This window comes from Lepidochelys kempii, chromosome 7, assembly GCF_965140285.1.
Source record: "Lepidochelys kempii isolate rLepKem1 chromosome 7, rLepKem1.hap1, whole genome shotgun sequence".
In the NCBI taxonomy this organism is placed as follows: domain Eukaryota; kingdom Metazoa; phylum Chordata; order Testudines; family Cheloniidae; genus Lepidochelys; species Lepidochelys kempii.
Genome location: NC_136386.1, coordinates 59,557,225 through 59,580,000, shown reverse-complemented (window position 1 = coordinate 59,580,000; position 22,776 = coordinate 59,557,225). Strand labels below are relative to the sequence as shown.

At 47.8% G+C, this 22,776-nt stretch overlaps 1 protein-coding gene across 2 annotated transcripts; it reads right to left on the bottom strand.

The window, feature by feature from the left end:
• Positions 1 to 389: 389 nt before the first annotated feature.
• On the bottom strand, positions 390 to 4,864 carry LOC140914661 (uncharacterized). 2 transcript variants are annotated; one of them, XR_013636066.1, is made up of 2 exons: positions 2,769 to 4,121; positions 390 to 1,996 (listed from the first exon to the last, which is right to left on the bottom strand). XR_013636066.1 is itself a non-coding variant. In XM_073353086.2 (2 exons), exons 1-2 carry the CDS (start codon positions 4,851 to 4,853, stop codon positions 1,460 to 1,462), a joined length of 1,263 nt encoding a protein of 420 aa, XP_073209187.2. In that variant the 5' UTR covers positions 4,854 to 4,864; the 3' UTR covers positions 476 to 1,459. The 2 variants fall into 2 exon arrangements, 1 of the variants encoding a protein (XP_073209187.2); XM_073353086.2 differs by lacking the exon at positions 2,769 to 4,121 and adding an exon at positions 4,128 to 4,864 and having other exon boundaries at positions 476 to 1,996.
• Between the last annotated feature and the right edge of the window lie 17,912 nt (positions 4,865 to 22,776).

Genomic DNA, 22,776 nt, shown 5'->3' with positions numbered 1-22,776 from the left:
ATTTTGCGACAGACAATGAATCAGCTTTGCGACAGGGAAAGGCTTCAATCCAACCCAAAAACAGACATATTATAACTAAAATGAATTCATATTTCTGACACTTTGGCATTTGTACAAAATCAAGTTGCCAGTGTAGGAAAGGTGCTTGAGGCAAACCCCGGAACCCATGTGTTACTTTTACAGATTTGCCTACATTGTGGCTTTGACAAGTAACACAAGCGGCACAGTGGTGGGTTGCAAAGGAGCTGAAATGGGGAGCCCACCACCCCGCCTTACTCATAGCAGAGACCATCCCCTCCTTGCCGACATGCGAAACACCATATAGCAGGGTGGCTAGAGACGGGTAGAGTGAGAGGGGGGATACAAAGGTACCAGTGGGCGATCGCCAAAGGGAATCAGAATGCAAAGAGCAACCCAAAGCACTCCAGGAGTCTTTCTCTGTTTCTGGGGCAGAATCCTGGAGCTGAGCGAGATGAGACAGGGATGGTGGCATTACAGAGACAGAGAGGGGACCAGAAACGCTTATGGTGAAGGTTTTATAGTGGCGGCATGTTTTGCAGCAGCATCAGCAAGTGCATTACCTGTTGCGGTTCAGTGATGAGACAGAACACAGCTTTATGCAAGCAAACAGGCTGGTCAGCGGAGATGGGCTGTTCTGCCCCCCCTGCCTTCCACCTTCTCCTTTTATTATATTTCTCCCCCTAAGCATTACACACTGCTACACAAAGGAATGTATGACGTTGATTCATATGCTTAGTTACCATCCTCTATCTACTACAATCCTGGTTCTCAGGCCTTGAGCCCAGGCTAAAGAAACCTCCCACAGTTGCTGTCCAAACAATCAAGTTCTCAGGGTTCATATCTAGCCCTTGTCCTTGGATAGAGCAATGTGTGCATTGCTTCTAGGAAACAGTCAGGGTGTGCCCCGCCTGCTTCCAGGTGGAATAGCTAGACATTAACCCTTCATCTCCCCTTTTTTGTTTATTGATAGTTGGCCATCTCATGGTAGCCGCCAATTTGTTTTGTCATGCTATTTAACTCCCAGACAGACAAGGACATAACCTGGGGAGCTTTCCAGGGCAAAATTTTACAAAGTCTTAACAAGGAAGGAATACATTGTACACAGCAACAACAAAAAATAAGCCCAATGATTACAAACACAAAATAACCAAAAGCTTAACATCTGCAATATAATCATCTAAAAGGGGTACACTTCTTTTACTACAATTGTAACCAGCAAAAGGCAATATAAGTATCATTCTACTAAGACAGCAAAGGGTGCCATCACTTAAATTTGCAGGAATATAATTAAAGGTGCATGAACCACAAGTAAAAACCCATCCTGATGGTAGGATGATATGGCCATAATTATATGAAACATTAACAGCATGGGAACAATTTAAAAGGGATTGAGAAATTTTTTGACAGCCCAATGGCACCTTTGTACTAGTGCAGTTAACTACACGCGCACAGGTGACATTGTGAGCCCCGGCCGGGTACGGTGTGTGAAGGGATATAGCCGTGCGAGGCAGAATATAGTTGGCCGGGCCCCAATTAGCCAAGCTAGAGTACTGGGAGAAAAGATTAGCATAAGCAAAGAGCAGTATCTTATTCTCCTTCGGACTTGTAACGGGGGAGGCGCTTCCGAGCCAACCCCTACAGAAAATAGCAGGCACAAAAGGCACACAATCATCACAGAATTAGCAGTGATTTGGGCGAGAATCGCCACAAACAAAGTCTTAGAAGTTTCTGGCTGCTGATCTGCTGCCAGTTTTCGTTGAGCCGTGGCGACCAACGCTTTTACTGCTCCCCATGTCACGGGCTGGCTTGGGACGTTACGCCTCCTCCGTTTCCGTCCCGCCGTTGTCGACTCGGGGGGCAACGCGGTCTCCTCCAAGGTCAGCTGAAACTCTGGTATGGGATTCGACAGCCCCTGGTGCCATGCCATGTTGTTTAAGTGCTGGTCGCACGCACCGGGCTGGAACCCACAACGGTCCTGCAGGGAGAGACACAGCAGCATATCCCCGACCCCAAGTGATTAGAGGTGCTGGGCCCAGCCACTGTGGATCGGGCAGCTGACGGTAAAAGACACGCGGTCTTTCCAGTACCTCAGATTTGTGAAAATGCCGATCCGCAGGGGTCTGCTGATCTGCATTCAGTGTTAAATTATTTAAAGTAAACAAGAGAATATACATCTGTTGTTGAATGTCTCCTAAGGTTCGGAGACGCAGCTCCCCTTGTTTTAATTGTTTATCTAGCAAGGTTTTGAGTGTGCGATTGGCACGTTCAACAATGGCTTGGCCCGTGGAATTATAAGGGATTCCGTGTTTAAGACGGACGTCCCAGCGGGCACAAAAGGTGGAGAGGGCTGCAGAGCAGTAGGCTGGGGCATTATCTGTTTTAATTTGGCAAGGGCGACCCATAACAGAAAAGCAGGCCAGCAAATGGTGAATAACTTTGTTAGTGGCTTCCCCACGTTGTGGGGTTGCCCAAAGGAAACCTGAATAAGTATCAACGGAAACATGTAAAAATGAATAGGGGCGGAATTGTGGTACATGAGTAACATCCATTTGCCACAGCTGATTTGCTGCGGTACCTCGGGGGTTAACGGCATAAGAAAAAGTAGGAGCAGCAGCAGCACAGTGGGGGCAGGAACGAACAATGGAACGTGCATGATCAGCAGGAATGTGAAACTGCCGGGCCAAAACAGAGGCAGACTGATGAAAAAAGGCATGGCTTTCAATGGGGTCAGAAAAAAGGGAATTTACCTGACCACGCAACGCGCAATCGGCGCGTGCATTGCCCTCAGTGAGTGGCCCAGGCAGAGGGGTATGACTGCGAATATGAGCAACAAAGTAAGGGAAATGACGAGTGGCAAGAAGACGCGCTGTGAGACGGCGAGTGAGACAACGTCGATCCAAAGCCTCCTCCACCCCGAGTTCGATCCTCGGCAGCTGGCACCTGATAGGGGACTAAAATCAATTGTGCAATTGACCGTCCACGCGGGAGCGACTGTGGAAGATGAGTCCACACCTGAACCTTAATAATGCCAGTGTAATCAGCATCAATGACCCCTGGAATGACAAAAAAGCCCTGTTTCCCAGCATGTGAGCGAGGGAGAACAAGACCTACAAAGCCGGCAGGGAGAGGTCCCATCACCTGTGTAGGTATGGCACAGACCTCCCCTGGCAGCTGAAAGTCAGTGTCCTCCTGCATGATCAAATCAAGCCCTGCACTTCCAGCAGTTGCTGCCCTCATAGAGTCTACGGATTCCAAGGCAGAGGAGCGATTGCCTGAGTAGGAAACACCCCCGTTTGGCCCTGGGTTCGGGGGGGACCCGTCGCGCGGTTTCCCGACCCGCTACGACACTGATTAGCCCAGTGATAACCTTTCCCACACTTGGGGCACTTCTTTGAGGGTCGGGCTGGTGCCTTAGATGAGCGGCACTCCCGCTGAAAATGACCCTCCTTTCCACAGTGGTAACAACGCTTCCCCTCCTTCCCGGTTTTTCTGAGGGCGGCAGCCAGAACTCCAGCCTTGTGGGCTTGTGTGCCAATGTTCTGGCACGCCCGCAGCATGTCTGAGAGCTCTAAAATACCAGAGACCTGTGCTGCCTGGAGAGCACGGCGGCAATCCTCATTTGCATTTTCAACTGCCAATTTTAACAGGAGCTCGTGAGCTGCCTCAGTGTTATCCACCTGTCGGAGGATAGCCTCCTGCAATCTGTTGGTAAAATCCAAAAAGGACTCTAAGGCACCCTGACGGATACTGACAAAGCTTTTGGTAGGCTTGCCTGAATCCGGGACCTTCTTGAAAGCATGCTGGGCACAGGTGGAAATAATGGGGAAGACAGCCTGAGGGAGTTGAGACTGCATCCCAATAGTAGCAAACTGGCCCTCCCCTGCCAAATGCTCATAAATGATACCTTGCTCTCTATATACCTGGGCTTGGCGTTCTGCCATCTGCCGATACTCACTAAGCCAAATAACATACTGACTGGGTGACAACATCATGCGCAGCAGCGTTTTCCAATCCTCAGGGATTAGGGAGTACCCAGCACCCATCCCTTCAATGAGACCACGCACAAAGGTGCTAGTCAGGCCAAATTCACGAATTGCTTTCTTTACCTCTCTAACCACCGAGTATGGCAGAGTGGTCCAGGTGCCCACGGGGTTGCCCTGGTCATCATTCTGCCAGGTCACCGGGCAAACGGAGACCAGATCAGCCAGCTCCTCTGCTGTAAGATCTGATCGAGCTTTCGCTGCGTGAACCATTTGTTGCACCAGCGAAAGCTTCTGAGCAGATGCAGATGACTCTCCAGGGGGCCCCATGGGGGGAGGGTGATCACACACCGGCTCCGGTGGGGAAGGCCAGGGAGGCGGTGGTAATAGAGGCACTGGGGGCGAAGCAGGGGGAGGGATGGCTGCAGGAGCGGACGGGGGTGGCAGGATCGGCAGCTCCTCTGTTGGGGTTGGAGAGGGCCTTTCCGAGGCGACACGCTGTGTCGCATCGCCAGGAGGGGGGATGGCTGCAGGGGCGGATGGGGGCGGCGAGAGCACCAGCCTCGTGAGGGAGGGTCTGTCCGAGGCGACACGCTGTACCACGTCGCGGCAGAGGTGCCAGGCATGTAAAGCCTGCACGGGTGCCCGAGGCTCTTTGTGCAATGTCTGGCCCAATCGCTCCCAGTCTGCTAGCTTAAGGCTTCCAGCTTCAGGATACCACGGGCACTTGGCACGTACCTCCTGTAGCAGGAGAGTGAGTTCTCGAGCCGGGCAGTCATGCTGAGCCTTACGCAGCAAATACTGCAGCTCATTACAGTGTTGCACTTGCAAAGCAGAGAGGGAGCTTCCCATACTTACCACAATGAAAAATACTCACCGGGATCCACGAAGTGGATGAGTGACGCGTCTGAAACCCTTGCCGGGCGAGGTGAGTGCTGAGGGCCCCACGTTGGGCGCCAGTTGTTGCGGTTCAGTGATGAGACAGAACACAGCTTTATGCAAGCAAACAGGCTGGTCAGCGGAGATGGGCTGTTCTGCCCCCCCTGCCTTCCACCTTCTCCTTTTATTATATTTCTCCCCCTAAGCATTACACACTGCTACACAAAGGAATGTATGACGTTGATTCATATGCTTAGTTACCATCCTCTATCTACTACAATCCTGGTTCTCAGGCCTTGAGCCCAGGCTAAAGAAACCTCCCACAGTTGCTGTCCAAACAATCAAGTTCTCAGGGTTCATATCTAGCCCTTGTCCTTGGATAGAGCAATGTGTGCATTGCTTCTAGGAAACAGTCAGGGTGTGCCCCGCCTGCTTCCAGGTGGAATAGCTAGACATTAACCCTTCAATTACCCTTTGCCACCTCGGTGTCTGCTGCTGAGTGGCCAGTACACTTAACAATTGCCAAGGCAGACGGTAGTAAAACTGCATACAGGAGGGCGGCAATGTAGGGGCTATTCTTGATAGGGGTACCAGTAGAGGTAAGAAAACCTCGAGCCTGCCAGAGGGTGCCAAAGTCATGCACAACCCCAAAGGCATACCGAGAATCAGTAAAAATAGTGGCAGAGAGCCCCTCGGCTAGAAAGCAGGCACGGGTTAGAGCAATCAGTTCAGCCACCTGGGCAGAGGTCACAGAGGGTATGGGCGCAGCTTCTGTGGTCTCAGAGAGAGAGAGACCACAGCGTACCCTGCAAGAAGGTGGCCTTGGTCATTTCTATAACAGTCACATATCTTCAATTACCTGCCACCCTTAACAATCTCCTTTACAGCTTCCAGTTAACTTAACTAATTGCCCTTCACACCTTCCATTCTGATGCCTGCTTCTTAGACGTGCTGGCTCTATCTTAATTGCTTCTCCATTCAAAAGCTAACTGTCCCTACGTGTGCTCCCTCAGATACTTTGTAACATGTTTTGGCATGCCCTCTCATATACAATGTATCCAGCATGTCCCCTTATACAACGTTATACTTATACAATATTATACTTCCACACTGTATAAAGAAGTATAAAGAAAAGATGTTAAGAGTGTGACAAGTCATTATGCAGATCTGGCCTCAGATACACCCCTTATGACTTCAGAGTCAGCCTGGATGTAAATGAGGGAGATTTGGGGCCACAATTAACATCTAGCTACCTAAAGTACCTACATGGCAACCATCACCATAGCAACTGAGCACCTCAAAATCACATGCCCTATGAGGTAGGGCACTGCTGTTATTGTGGATGGGGAACTGAGGCCCAGAGAAGCTAGACGATTGCCCACACAGAAAGTCTGTGGCAGAGCAGGGAATTGGATCCAGGTCTCTTAGGTCCCAGTCTTGCACGCTAACCTCTGGCCCAACCTGTCAAGTCCCTAGCGCAGCACAGCCGAGGTTTAGTAAGGCAGCATAATTCCCCTAGTTTCTAGTGGTGTTTAAGCCATATATAGCTAATATATGTCCAGCTGTGTATAGCTAATGACAGCAACTGCTGTCCCCATATTCCACTGCTGTTCCCAAGCAGATGCTGAATTTGACACTGGATGTTGGATTTCATACTTCAGGACAGCTGGAGAATGGACCATATGCCCAGCTGTCGCAGAACAGAGGAGAGGGAGGTTGGATTCTCCTACTGGCCATTCAAAGAGCTTCACAAGCCTTGGCATCTTGGCCTTAAACAAAGTAGTTCAAGGGGCAGCCAAACAGGGACAGGGAGATATGGGAAACAGCAGAGAGTTTGCAAAAAGATTCTGTTTACATTAAAGATGGAAAAAGCAGCTCAAATCCAATGGAGCTTTGCATTTCCCTCTAGAATTGGGATATTAAAAATAATCCCAGCTGACCTTCCCCCACCTCTCTCACAGCATCTCACGGCTGCTTAAAAAAGAAAACAGCTCCTCAGGGAAGATAGAGCCACACTTTGTTCCATTATATGGGCGGTCTGGGATAACCCAGCCCAGCGAAGTAAATGAACTGGGACCTTCAGTGCCAGGTCCTCAGCAGGTGTATATCCAGCATAGCTCCATTGACTTCAACACACTGATTCACACCAGCTGAGAATCTGAGCTGATGGACTGAACATGGGGAAATACAAAAGGTGAATGTGAGAGGAAAAAGAAAACACACACGCAAGCTGTCACTCCCCACCGTGTTCCCACACACTCTCCCAAACACAAACCGTTTTCCCCTCGCATCTCTCCTGAGTTGTTTTGTGTGTTTGAGCTCTCTTCAGGGAACAGGTATGAGAATGCTTTTTATCATGGGGAAAGTGGGTTATTTTCCCCAGTCTTCTCTGACTTAGAAACCAGTGCAACCATTATTGCTCAGAGTTTTCCAAATAGTTCACCCTGGGGCAGAGCCCAAACATGGCAAAAATGCAGCAGCATCAGCACTGGGGGTGGAGGATGGAGCACAGCTGGGTGCCCTCTGTGCTCATCACTAGCCTTCCCTCCCTGCTCTCCCCCTCTCTCCTTCTTCAGCATCCCTCATCCCCTTACTGTATCCTTCCCCCTCCCTTGCTCCTACGAATTCAGCTCCTCCTGCCTTCCCCTTTTGCCCTGCCTCACATCCCATAACAAAACCAACCAAGCCAAGCGACTGGAGACACTAAACAAAACACACGGAGGTAGCACCCTGTTTGCTAACCATCCCCTTGAGCCCTCTGCTCAGATGTCCACCCATTGTCTACTTGTATACTTAGATCTATCTTAGGGTTTCATGTCACTGCTCATCACTGCGGTAGATGAGCACCTTCCTTGTAAAATCAATAGCAGTGGCAAAGCCCCACCGGCCTCCACTGACTCTCTGTCCTTCTCCCTTTTGTGGGGGTCAAGACTCAGCTTGGAGAAGGGATTTTTGGTTATTATTTGGTGGATTTGTTTCAGGGGAGTTTTGAGGGGAGGGCAGGTGGCTAGGAGGGGGTGTCATATTGAGGGTGTCATGCCTGCTGTGGAGGAAAGGCCTTTGAAAAGAGGACATTTTTGTAGCGTTTCCCCAAGACAGACAGACTCTGGATTGATCTACTCTGCTCTGGAAGTTAGAGCATCAACTCTTCAGGACAGGGACAGTCTTTTACATAGGGTTGCCGACCCTCCAGGATTGGCCTGGAGTCTCCAGGAATTAAAGATTAATCTTTAATTAAAGATTATGTCATGTGATGACATCTACAGGAATACTTCCAACCAAAACTGGCAACCCTACTTTTACAATGGGACTGTGCAGCCCTGATCCTGACACCTCTAAGCACTGCTGTAATGCAAATAGTACTAATTATAGCAATAATTATCATTCAGCCTGAAAGGTGAATGTTTCAGATAGTTGTGAATGATGCCAAAAAAGGGGTTAGCATGGAAGCTATTCTGCAGCCTCCCGCAGAGTGGAGATGGTAGGTAAGCTGGAGTGAGATAGGCCTGAACTGGAAAGCTGAGATCCAGCACTGAATTTTCTCAACATGGTGGGGTGTTTGGGTCTGGGCTTTTGGTTGCCTCATTGTACAGAGAGGACCAGATCTGTAGGGTGGACTTGGAGGGTTAGGTGGCTGATCTGGCAAGACTTTCTCCTGTACACAATCCCTACTGACACAAGAAATACTCACACGAGTAACCCCGTTGAATGTAATGGTAAGGTTTGTGGTACAGGCTCCTAGATTTGCAGAGACTAGAAACTCTGCCTTCCTCTGAAATAAAATCAATCTCCCATAAGTCACACTAGGCCCTCCAGACACATTACCCAATGGATGATAAATCACCCCATGCTGTGACGGGTACCTGTTCTCCATCAGTTGTCCTTTTTCGCCCTTCTTAGCCTAATGTACCACTTCCCCCCTTGAACTCGGCCAATTCCTAACATTGTGCAGAAAAACCCAGGGGAGACCCAACTGAAGTGTCTCCAGCAGACTTTAAGGCTCTAGGAAGTGTGAATTTTTAAAGATGTGAGCTTGGATTTTGTAGTGTTGTTGTTGGTTTCGGTGGAAGCAAGTAATAGAGCTATTCTACAGCAGGAATAATCAGGCTGGGTGGGATTTTCAGCTACTTTTGGCTGGACTGCACAATCCAATCCACTTAGTAACAAATCCTTTGTTAATCTCTCACATATTTCCTGTTGTAACATTAAACGTTGGGTATTATTCATATGGAGGCAGCAGCCATTTCATAGGAATTCTATTGTAAATGAGCAATAGCTGGCGTCCCGGCATTGTAAGCAAACAATGCCTTTTGGGAAGGTTCCTTTCAAAAGGGCTCAGCCAAAGTATTGCTTGTTTTTTCTAAATCAGCCCCCTCACCCCCAAGCCAAACCGTTGCTACTCAGGCAAAACCTGAGACTAATCCTGAGAACGCTGCCTCCATTTTTTATTCTGGCAAATTTGCATTAGCCAAATCTTGAGGCCCTGTTCTTGGATCTGATTCAGGCAAGCTCTCATTGGCCCACTTTCTCTGCTGTGCTGTCCACAAGCTAGTTAAAGCTCGCTGATTTTCTGTCCCAGTCCCAGCAAAGATGAGACCGGCCCAGGTTAGAATAGTCTCCAAAGGAGCATTCACCAGCTGGGGGTAAACGAACACCAATGTACTCCCCAGGGGTGGCAGGAGGGAAACATAGAAGGGGACTTGCGGGTGGTGCAAAGGAAATGGAACAAGGCAGAGAATCCACCCCACTGACTTAGGCAGGAGGTTCCCCTGAGTAAGGACAGCAGGGCCTGGCCCATTCAGAACTTGGCTCTAAGGTTTCTCCTTAACTGTTCACAGCAAAGTCTTTTTAGGGGTGATTGGCCCCCTTGGTGGGGCACATGGGGTGGGGAGAACCAGATGGGGAGGCTCAGTTTAAACCATTCAGACAGTGTTTGGCAAAAAGTTTCCAATACATGGGAGAGGACAGAAACCTGCCTCTGGATACTTCACACACAGGAGAAGAATCATCACTAAGAATGATGCACTCAGCGCTCAGAGCCTCACATGGATTCCCAAGCCCAGTGGCTTTGCCAGCGGTATTTTGATTTGTCAAACAGTCAGGTTTTTAAAATATCCCGGGCTTTTTTTTTTCTTTTCCTTTAAGGTTCGCTCATTGTTTTCTTAGCCCTCACTCACAGGCCATTGCTCCCTGCAATGCATGTTCGGAAGATGTTAAATAACTGCAGGTTTCCTGAACAGGCTCTGTAGACATCCTGAACCTAAACAAACATACACTGCACAGTAAGTCACAAAGCATGTGTGAAAAATGATTTACACAGGAGCTAGCACTGCAAACAACTCTACTAGAGAACGCTTAATCACAGAGCTCCCATTAAAGGCTGCAAACTGGAATGCCAACACTGATCGTCAGGGCAGACTATATTAAATTTACCATTATGCACCATTCGCTCTTCACAGCAGGTTGGCTGAAAACTGTAGCCATTTCTGCAAGCAGCATTGGATGGTAGTTTGTAGTAATTAAATTACCAGAAGTCTTCTCATGGGGGCGATTCTTTCATCTCATGTACCCATGGCAACTTTGTTTTCACTGGCTTGGTACAACGCCTCTCCCAGAAAACTGGTCTGTTTCAAAGAGATCTAAAATGTTCCCCAGGTTTCAGTTATAATTCTCCTCATCTGGTTAAAACAGAGTCCCTCGTAATACGCATCCAAGCAGGAAAAATAATGGGCCTTCAAGTGGAAAAAAAAAAGACAGTAAAACAAGACTAGATTGGAAAGCTACATCTGGGGGTAGACAGATTAATCTTGAGGGAGTGCCGAGAACCCATGACTGCCTTTGAGGTCAGTGGGTACTATGGGTGCTCTTCCCCATCAAGATTAGGCCTATGATCGTTAGACATCAGTTAGATGCAAGTAAATAATTTAAAGTATGTGTATGCACATACACACTTTTGAAGAAATGTACAGTGTCTAGAGAATATTAGTTAATGGACCTGGGATGACTCATTGTTCATGTAAGCAGAGTCAGGATGAGCTCTATCCTGACATCTGGTGGTGAACTGTGGCAAGTTGTGGAAAAGAACTTTAGGGGCTGATCTTGTTTGCATAGGCACACCCACCCTGCCTACCATGAGCCCACAGCAGCCCAAATGGTCACTTTGGTTGCTCTGGGATCCCCAGTTTCTCTATTATTGGGGCAGGAAGAATAAAGTGTTGTTACCCTGATTATGTGAATCAAGGACAGTGGAACTGTTTTATGACAGAGGGAATTGCCATCAACTAAGTAGCACTCACTAGACAAGGGACATAGGTTCCAAAACCCAGTGAATTGAGAGAGGTTGGGTATTTGTGTTTGGTGGTGTGGGCCTGAAACATTGACTGCAACTTCTCTCTCTACTGTGGACTATAAGTGCTAATTTTGATTCTATTAGGAGTCCAGTTACAGACTGCTGAGCTGAATTCATTTTGGGCTAATGGTGCACCAGCACTGAGGCTCCCTACTACAAGCTGAAATCACTGAATGCTGTGTTAAGTAGTGTGGGGCCTGAAGTTATATTGCTGAGCAGTGGGTGGAGCGGCTGGCGGAGTGGAGCAGTTCGCAGGATGGCTGGAGCAGCTCATGGGACGGCTGGCAGAGTGGCTTGTGGGACGGCTGGTGGAGCAGAGCGGAGCAACTCATGGCAAAGGCTGCAGCAGAACCCCACGGAGAGGCGGGGCACTCGGCCTCGGACCACGTAAAGCGCCCCTTAACACCCCCGCCATTTCCACCCAAGCTGGGAGGTAAAACTGCAGATAAACTTTTGAACTCTGGGGCTGCACTGACCAGGGACAGAGACTTTTGGGTTGTTGGACTTTTGGGACTTTGGGGGATTTTGAGGTTGCTGGACTCAAGAACCAAAGGGAAAGGACATGACCCAATTTGCTGGGGTGGGTTTTTGCTTGAGGTCTGGTTTATGAACCCTAGGTGTGGTGTTTTCCCAATTTAATGCTGATGTCGTTTACCTCATGTTATTAAAGATTTTCTGCTACACCAAGACTCTGTGCTTGCGAGAGGAAAAGTATTGCCTCTTTGAGGCACCCAGGGGTGTGTGTAAGATTTTCCCAGGTCACTGGGCGGGGGCTCGAGCCGGTTTTGCATTGCGTTGTTGAGAGGGAACCCCTATGTACTGAACCCGGCCCTTGCTGCTATCAACTCGGCCTGGTAGAAGGGTTACACTCAGATAATGTTGCCCTCTGTTGGAGAGGCAAAGGCACTACATGCTTTCCTATTCCTTCCCAAGCCTTTGAACACAAAGCAGAATGTACTGCATAGATATATTTTGGATGAGTGTGTTGAATATTCAGAAATTATGTGGGTGTGACAGAATTTATTCCTGACAACAGCTTTTACAGATCAGAGCAATGCCGTTCTATCTGGTGTGGTCTGGATTTGAAAGCCACAGTCTATTTATTCCCCCTGCCACTTGCTTCAAAAGATGTTGATATATCTAAGACTCCAAGTTATGCATTTGGTGTATTTCTTGTGCTCTCTTTCAGGGACTGGTCTTCATCAGTGACTTCAGAGAGCTCCAGGATTGCACTGGTGCAATGTATGAGGAAAGCCAGCTATTCTGCCAGCTATACAACATAAGGGTTTTACAGATCCATAAAGGAAGCTTTTAGGCCAGAGTTGCCAAAAATCAGGAACACAAACTTGTTTCACCTAATTTTGAACCCACTTTTAGATGATAGGTTTGAAAGTTCATCCCAAATTCAAATGCTGTTGGGCTCGCATTCTGCTCAGGAGAGGTTGTGTGAGAGAAAGTGTGTGAGAGAAAAACCCAACAAAGAAAAATTTGGGCTGGTCAAAGAATTTCATCAAAACAAATTTCCAGCAGAAAATCAGGGTTTTAACTAAATCAAAATCCGTGTTCTCATGTTGCTGCCATGCTTAATTACACTGAACTGCGCCAGGCACATTTTTCGAATACTCCCTGGGCATCTTACAAAGAGAGCCTTCTATGGTCAACTGTATGACAGTTCTTTCCAGCAAAGGGGTGAGGGTGGGGAGAGGACAACATTTCTCTTTTTCAAAGTAGCCTGAAGTGTTTGTTTCAGTATTTTAATATTGCGAATGACACATGGGAAATCCTACTAGCTCATCAAATTGTGTGGAGACATTGTGTCGTGAGTCCAATGGGTGTTTTAACACAGAGTACAATAGGGTCAGGCTTTCATCTTCAGAGTGAAGAAGGCGGACTTGTTATGATGCCAAGCAATCCACGATGCCTTCCCCCTTTCCCATCACCTTGACCAGCCACTTTCTTGCGCAACAAAGAGATTTTATGATGATTGCATTTTCTCCCAATACTTGCCACTAAGATATAATGTGCAGTGCATACAATGGATGCTGTATGAATGGGTGCATACAAACCAGTCACAATGATATCCTTTCTGCTGATCCTGCCATAAAAATGTTACAGACCAGATCTTCAGCTCATGTAAATCAGTGTAGCTCTATTAAGTCACTGAAGTCACGCCGGTTTACACCACCTGAAGATGTGGCTTAATGTGTGTGCTTTCTTTCCAGCATAAATGCCAGTTGTTGCTCACAGGCTTTGACAAAAGCTGCTTAAAGGTTTTCCCATCACACCCAAAGTGAGCGTTGATGAGGCTCCAAATCCAGAAATTGCTTTCTTTACAACTCCAAATCCCTTTCAAGCTGCCCCTCTGCCCCTAACAGTTTGAAAAAAAGCCCAAAACCAACAACTATATTTAGGCAACTGAAGAAGTGGAACATCTGGGAATAATAATAGCACTCCCACTTGGAAATGGCATTTATAAGCCACCGTCAAGCTGGCATCATCAGGCTGAACGTTTTGAAAAGCACATTTTGTACCTTTCAGACTGGAAAATCACCTGTGAGACAATTTGTGTGTCACCAGGAGTGACACAGGACAGTCACATAGAGGAATAATAGGAATATTCAAAGATCTTAAACTGGAATTTTGAAAGAATTCAGGTACAAAAGGGTTTGTAAAAAAAAAATAAAGGGGTGTCCAAAGCCCCATATGAATTGAATAATTTCATGATCCTTTCAAGATCTATTCAAGCACCAGCCTAAAGCACTGGAAACCCAAAGCCAAGAACAATTTGCTAGTACCTGAGAAACAGGGGAAATGAAACTGACAAGTGTATTTTCAGTTGGAGCTGAGTGACATGCAAAAAAGCAAACAAATAGCCTTGATGGTCATTTGGATCTTTATTCCGATTGATTCCTGGTTTGCAAAGCTAAACTGAGCCCTGGAACAATATTAGCAACATATGCTGTCTGCCCACCCAGCTCTCATTGTGCCCAGCCTGGGGCTATGTGTTTTCGACACATACATAAGTAAAATAACTATCCTTTGCAAAAGGTTCTTTGTAGATCTTGGGAGAACTATTGACCCATTTGTGGTTCTCTGTGATGCCCCAGAATGCATTGCTGCTACTGAAAAATTCATTCAAGTCCAGCACTGTAGTTTGATGACTGGAACTGGAGAAGAAAGGTCATGTTTCAGCAGGGGCCTAGGTTGGTGTAGTGCCAGAGGTTCAAGAATGCATGTTGAACAAGCCTGCTTCCACACAAACGCTAGAGCCCTGGCATGTAACTCTGACCTTTCTTCATCTCCCACAATTTTTCCTGTCTGATGCATCACTCATTCCTAATGAAACACCCTCCTGCTGGCATTGAAATCAGTGGCTAAAATGTCTAGAAAACCAAATGAAAAAGAATAAGAACCACCACCACTATTGGGAAGAGAAGAACAAATATTTAATAATGGGCTCTTCAATCTAGCAGAGAAAACTCAAACATGATCCAGTGGCTGGAAGTTGAAGCTAGACACATTAAGACTGGAAATAAGGTGCACATGTTTAACAGTGAGGGTAATTAACCATTGAAACAACTGACCAAGGGGTGCGGTGGATTCTCCCAAACTAGCAATTTTAAAATCAAGATGGGATGTTTTCCTACAAGCTCTGCTCTAGGAATTACTGGGGGGAAGTTCTCTGGCCTGTGTTAGGCAGGAGGTCAGGCTAGATGACTACAATGGCCCTTCTGGCCTTGGAATCTAGGAAGAAAAAGCTGTGGGGAAAGAAGGCCAAAAATGGTTTTAAAAGGAACTGAACAGAAGGGTCGTGGATTGAGCTACAGAGGGACTGCCTTGTGTATCCTGACAAAGGGAGGGCTACAGATGAACATCCTAACTGGAGAACAGCTTCCCCTTGAAAGATGCTAAAGGCGCCTCAGGAAGGACAGCAAGGACAATCCAGCTATTCTCAGCTGCCTGGAGAGACATTATAGTAATTTGAGTGACCGAAGCATAGGTTATGGGTGTAATAATAGCACCTTTATACACTTCACAAACATTTATTCATTTAGCATGACAACCACTCTTTGAGGTGGGGAAACTGAGGCACAGATAGACCAGATACATGATCATCAGAATCCCCTTCATAGTCCTCTGTGCACCAGTCAAGTATTTACAAGCACAGTTTGCATCACATCGGCCGTTTGCATGCACAAATACCCAGGGCTAGATTCTGACCCCAATTACTCATGTGTCAATACATGGCAACTCCACTGACAACAGCAGAGACACTTCAGATTTACACCTATGCAACTGAGTTGAAAATCTGACCTGGTAAGCTGCATGCACAATCATAGTAACTGCATGTGAAAATGAAGTCCAGTGGCACATGCATCTATTTTATTGTTATTTACTATTCTTGCTGAGTATGGTCTGGCATAAGAACCGCAATCAAGGCCCCATAGTATGAGTACATACTGTAAAAATAATACTGAGACAGTCTCTGCTCCTGGCAGCTCACAATCGAAAATTTACACTATTTAGCATGTCCAAAAAAAAAAAAAAAAGTCTAAAAGCAAGCTTGTGTCCCATCTGAAAATAGAACCCATGAGTCCTGACTTTCAGTACCCCTCGCTAGGACCACTAGACAACTCTTCCTCTTCAACTCACCTGGATTGTTTGCTTGCTTATTACATTCCATGGAAGCTTTGAGTTCAGACTCCAAACTGCCATCGCCTCTCCGATTTCAACTCCCAGACTCACTTAAAAACCCTAAGCCATATCACATTGCAGGCATTTTTAATTTGGGAATTAATACTTTTGAGGGACAAAAGGTGAAATGAAGTGGGGAAACAGGACACGGAAAGGCAAAAGGAAATTGCTTTGCTGCAACATGTTTTATTAATTTTTGTCCCGTCTCTTTTTCAGCTGGCCAAATAATGGTCAGGCCTGATGAAAACCTTGCGCGGGAACACAGGGAGACTCCAGTGATATACACTTGTCAAAGCAAAGACAATCAATTTGGGGTTCCCAACCACCGGATCCTGAGCCAACAAGGCACTTCATGACTCTGTTAACAAAATTAATAGTTTGAACCACATAGAGTGATGTCTATAAAAAATAAACAGCAACAATCATTAAAGGCTTCGAAGATTCAAACAAATGGGAGCCAAAAGGATATGGACTCAATCTCAAAAGACCACTTAGAGCTCCCTGGTGACCTTTTGGCAATTTGATTTAATTTAAAAAAGATTTGTGGGAGGAAAAGACTAAATTAAAAGAAAAAAACACACACACACTCTGCACTGCATTTGACTGATGCTAAAACATCCTAGGTCCCAGCTTGCAGATGGAAAGTCTTGAAAGCCAGAGAGCTGTTCCTGGATCGCTGAACTTGTCTCCTTTTACAGGTGTTTCTTCATCAACTTTGTTACAATGGGGCGCAACCCCTCAAGTTATGATTAGCTGGAAAGACGAGAGCCCTCGTGTCCCTAAGGCACTGATCCTAATCAGACACGTGACCAACAAAAAAGGATGCCTGCCTGCAGAGAGCAAGGAGGAGGGTGCTGCTTTGGCTCCGCCCCTATTACTGCCTAGCAAGTGGTGTCACGGCGGATTTACAATCCCTCCTTCACTCCAGTCACTAGTGCTTGCAGAGATGAAGGGAGAGCTGCCCTTTCTTTCACTGTTATATGCCTGATTGTTAAGAAACCTGTTTTACTCCACTGGCCTCCTCACACCGATCCCCAAGGATGCCGTTCTTTCCCAGCTTCGCCCTCAGTACCCTCTGGTGAAATGAGATAGTTGGAAAAACTCTCCTTTGTTCGCTGAGATATTTTGCTTCAACTGGCATTTTTCCTGTTCTTGCTGCCACTCTTTCTCCCTCCTCCCTGCTAATGAGTCCGATCCTCCCCTCACACACTACAGTGCAAATCAGGAGTGACTGTGGAAGTTCAGGGTGGAAGTCAATGGAGAGCACAGCTGGTGTCAGGGAGAGCAGAATCAGGCCCTGTGCCTCCAATAGGAGGGCAGGAGGAGAAGAGAGTGGGAAACAGAGGTAGCTTTCCCCCCACCATTTCCACAGTGATGCCCGAGGAAGACAACAGCACAAGGAAGAAGCTATTCCCTTCCTTTTCCCTCCCTATACCCATCATGTTGTCTCCGCCAGTGGCAATCGCAGCACTAGAGGCTGTTAGATGGGCAGATCAGCAGTTCTCCCCAATTTGCTTCATCTAAGCTAGCCTGTCAGTCTTGAATCAAATTCCCTTTACTGCTTAACACAGTCGGAGCCCTAAATATCAGTCTGTCCAGTCCAAGCTGCTTCTGATTTCCACGTAAACCTCAGACGGGGAGAATCCCACTGAAACTGCTAACATGATTTTGGTGAGAAAGCCTAAGAGATACTGAAAGACAGCGTGACAGCCACCATCTTGTCCAACACCAGGGATCTCCACAGCTAAAACCATGGGTCTCTGCAACTTGAGCTGAAGAGCCAGGCTTTCAAGATGAGGGCTGTGACAGACCCAGTTCCTCTGTGGATCCTGAATAGGTCACACCCTTTTCAAAATCTTCAGCAAGATGCTATGTTCTGGAAAGGTGCTCAGCACTCCAAGATGCGCGTCCCGTTAGCTCCTCCTGACAGCATGCACATTTCCTCTCTCCTGGATTCATGAACTTGATGTCCTCCTTCACTCAACGTTACAAACATCTTTGGGATTCCTGTTTCTGATTCTAAGTTGCTTTCTTCTACATTGGTTGTCACTAGGGGATGATCCAGCTCCCACTGCAGTCTATAGAAAGGCTTCCATTCACTTCAGTGGGAGCTGGACCAAACCCTAAAACAGTTACAGTTATTTTAGCAGAGTTTTGACAGAGAGCTAAATGATAAATGTAATTTTTAGGATGAAAGGCAACGTACCTCCAGTCAAAATGAGCCAGTCAAAATGAGCTTATGTAAGGGGACTGTTGCCCCCTTACTAACATTCAGTGGGGGTGTTTTAGTTGCTAGCTCCCAGTACTAAAAAGGGGGAAGGGTCGATGGGGAATCAGGACCCTGAGACTGCCAGTCCCTAGGAGCAATGGGGAGAGGCCAATGCTCCAGGTCAGCCTGAATGACAGGGCGGGCAGGCTAATCAGGGAGTCGGGAGGCTGGGGAGTCCCATCCTCCGCGTGAGCTGGACTTGCCTGGGTCAGACGGAGTGGGGCCCAGCTAAGGAGAAAGCAGGGGCCTCAGCTGAGCTGGGGAGCAGAGCTGGGCCAGATCCAGAGGGACCAGAAAAGCAGGCCAGAGAGAGCAGACCCTGTCCTGAGAGCAGAGCTGCAGCCCCAAAGCTAGAGCACAGCCCAGAGAAAGCAGACTTGCCCTAGGAGCAGAGCTGCAGCCCCAAAACCAGAGGCACAGCCCAGAGAAAGCAGACTTGCCCTGGGAGCAGAGCTGCAGCAACCAGAGCCAGAGGGGCCAGAAAAGCAGCCCAGGAAGCAGGTCAGTGCTGGGAGCAGTCACAGAAGCAGCCTGCAGAGCAGACCTGTCCTGGGAGCAGAGCTGTAGCAACCAGAGGCAGAGGGGCCAGAGAAGCAGCCCAGGGAGCTGGAGGCAGAAAAGCATTAGCAGCAGTGCAGAGACGGAGTGGTGGAGCTGGGGCTGGAGTAGTCCGGAGTTGGGTGCGGTGAGCAGCTGGGGAGAGCGAGGGGGACTCTGGGCAGCGGGCCCAGCACTGGGAGACGCCTCAGCCAAGCGGCTCTGCAGGCCAGGCTTGGATCGTAACCCAGACAGAGCGGGGGTGATACAGGGAAGAAGGGTCCTACCACTTAGAGCCTGAGAGCGTGTGACCACCACCAGAGCAAGTGTCCAACCCGTAGCATCCCTGCAGCACAGCCAGGGCCTGAGGAGGGGCCTGGGACTTACAAGGAACAGACTGTGAACGGCCCTGACATTCCAGAGACACTGTTTGTATGACGTTCCCTGCCACAGAGCGGGTTGATATGTTTCCTTTAACCTTTCCCATTTTTCCTTATTCTTTTTAAAATTAAATGTTGATTAAATAACTTGCATTTGCTTTAAATTGTATGTAATGGTCAGTGGGTCAGAGAAGTGCCCAGTGCAGAGAGAGTACGCCAGAGTGGGGACACGCTAGCCCCTGTCCTAGGTGACCACAGCAGGGTTGGGGGTCGAGCCCCCCAGGAGTCCTGGGCCCAGCCTTGTTGGGGTTACGAGGACTCTGCCAGACAGGAGAGTGGAAGGGAAGTCCCTCAAGGGCAGGGAGGCCACTGGGTAAAGGAAGTGGGAGCGAGGACTCAGATCCTTTCGCTTGCCCACTTCACCAGGGTAGTGCAGAAGCCAGGAAAGTTCTCCACAATAGTGGGATTATTCCCCCACTTACACTTAGAAAGAATCAGCTCTCAGCATTGCATCCTGTACTGAGGCAGAGTGGCCTCCCACTGAGCCAGATGGGGAGGGACCACTCTGTGAACCCAGGTGGACAGAGTCAGCCCATGCTCACCCCTCCCACCAGAAGTCAGGAGATGGGACAGGAAGTATAAAGGGCAGATCCTGCAGCTCATTTGGGTTGCAGCCACCAAAGGATACAGACACCTCCTGCCCACTCCCGAGTTGGGAGACCATAGCAGAGCCCCACCAAGCTGAACACTGGCCAGAGTTGTTGGAGCCATCCGCTAGGGTGGATGTCCCGATTTTATAGGGACAGTCCCGATATTTGGGGCTTTTTCTTATATAGGTGCCTATTAGCCCCCATCCCCTGTCCTGATTTTTCACCCTTGCTATCTGGTCACCCTACCACCCACTGACCAAGGCACTGAGGAGTCGCTGGGACTTCCACTAGCTACCTATCATGAAGAACCAGAGGACCCCCCATGGATCCAGGTACACACTGAGGGGAGGGGAGGAAATTGCCCAGGGACAACCGACCCCAATCTGGCTATGTCGCTGCCAAAAACCCAGTCAGCATGTTGCAGCTGGATTCCCCACTGACCCAGTGATGGAACACGCTGCCACTGTCAGGGCCCTGGGCTGGGACCTGGAGGAGTCGGTTGGGCCTGTGTCCCCCTTCCCCCTGCTACCCCACCCCTAGAGTGGCAGTCTCCCCTTTCTGGGCCAAGAGGCCTGCATTGGTCAGCTGTCCACTGGAGTTAGGACACCCGATCCCTTTGTTGCTCTGTCCTGAGTACAGGCCAAGCCACAGAGTATTTTCTGCCCCACCCTGACTGAGGACCTCGGTGCAGAGACTCATCTGCAGCTCTGTCCTGATTGTAGGTGAGAGACTTGAACTGGTTGCCGCTCTGTCCTGATCACAGGCCAGAGTCCTAAACTGTTTTGCCCTGCCCTACCTGAGAGCCTGGGGTCAGAGACTGTTTTGCTGCTCTGCCTTGATTTCAGCCCAGAACCCCTAACTGTTTACTGCCCTGCCCTAACTGCGGGTCAGAGTCATAGACTGGTTGGTGGCTCACCCTGCTTGAGGGCCTGGGGCCCAGAGACTCATTTGTGGCTCGGCCTGGACTGCAGCCAGAGCCATTGTCGGAGCAGCGCTCTGCTAATTCCCTGACTGTGGGCGACGTTCAGTGACATAGTCAAGCGGAGTGGCCTGCCACTGACCCAGAAGGGAAGGAACCACCACTAACTCACTACACATTCCAAACTTGTTTCTTTGGATTTTCAGACCTCCCGCAAATACATTGTTCTCAGCTAAAACAGATCAGAAATCGCTTGTCTATTTTAATACAATAATGCCAATAGCTTTTTACTGATAGTCACACAGCAGGGAATTCCAAACAATGAATGTCAGGAGAAAAATGTTGAAAAACCTGGTTGATTCATTACTTCCTGAATATGAAATAGTTTTTCTGGAATGTATAAATCACTTATTTTATGCCAGAATACTTGTTTTGGTACTTCTTCCATATCCATTATTGCTAACATCAATGAACAGAGCCATTTTTAGTGGGGTCCTCCAGAGACTGATTCTATGCCCAACGCTATTGAATATTGTTATCAATGATCTAGATTATGATATAAAATATTTGTTGGTAAAGTTTGCAGATGACACAAGATTTCTGGGATAGTAAATAACGAGGTGGACAGGCTACTGTTACAGAATTCTCTGAACCTCCTGGTTCAATGGTCACTGTCCGGCACGATGTGTTTTAACACAGCCAAATGCATGGTAATACAACTGGGAGTAAAGAATGCAGGTTACAGCTACAGGATGGGAGACTCTGGCCTTGTCTACACTACCAGGGTAAGTTGACCTTAGTTACGCTACTCCCGCTATGTGAATAATGAAGCTGGAGTCGACATAGCTTAGGTTGACTTACTGCGGTATCTACAGCATGCTGCGTCAACAGGAGACACTCTCCCATCGACTTACCTTTCTCCTCTCATTCCAGTGGAATCCCGGAGTCACCCGGAGAGCGCTCTGCAGTCGATTTAGGGGTCTTCACTAGACCCGCTAAATTGACACCCCCCCCCCGCTGCATCGATCACAGCAGCATTGATCCCTGGTAAGTTTAGACATGGCCTCTATCTTGGACAGCAGAGACTCAGAGAAGGACTTAGGGTCATCTTAGATAATCGCCTCAGCATGAGCTCCCAGTGGCAAAAAGAATTAATGTGATCCTTGGAAGTATGAAAAGCAGGAATATCAAGCAGAAGTAGGGAAGGGATCTTGCCTCTGAACACAGCACTGGTAAGACCGCTACTAGAACACTGTGTCCATTTCTGAAGCCCACACTTCAAGAAGGATGTGGAAATACTGGAGGTAGTTTAAAGGAGGGCCACAAAAATGATGGAGGAGTAGAAAAAAGCCTTACGAAATAAGGTTTGAGGAGGTCAACTTATTCAATTTATCACAGCAAAGGTTGAGAGCTTCTGACTGGACCCAATCTTGCTTAGTTTTTAGTCTGGATGGGTTCATCTCCTGAGGCAGGATAGCTGGAAACAAAAGATCTAACAATATTGCTGAAAGCTCTAAATTCTCATCCTTGTCAGTGTCAGAGGGCTGTTTGCATTTGGAAGTCATTACTGGGTCGCTGTTGACAAGCCAGTTTGGAAATTTTTGAAGACCCACAAGAGTGATTAAAGGATTAGAAAATGTGACATATAGTGATAGGCCCAAGGAGCACTGTCTAGTTAGCTTAACAAAGAGGGGTGTCTTGATTACAATGTGTAAGTAACTGTATGGGGAACAAATATTTAATAATGGGCTCTTCAATCTAGCAGAGAACAGTCTAACACCATCCAATGGCTGGAAGTTGAAACTAGACAAATTCAGACAGGAAATAAGGTGTAAAATTTTAACACTGAGAGGAATTAATCATCAGAACAACTTACCAACGGTCATGGTGGGTTCTCCATCACTGACTATTTTCAAATCAGGATTGCATGTTTTTCTAAAAAAGCTGGTCTAGGAATTATTGTGGAGGAAGTTCTCTTGTCTGTGTTACACAGGAGGTCAGACTAGATGATCACAATGGTCCCTTCTGGCCTTGGAATCTATTAGTCTATGAAATCACTTTTTGTATTTTAATCGGGAATACAACAGAAGAGGAAAG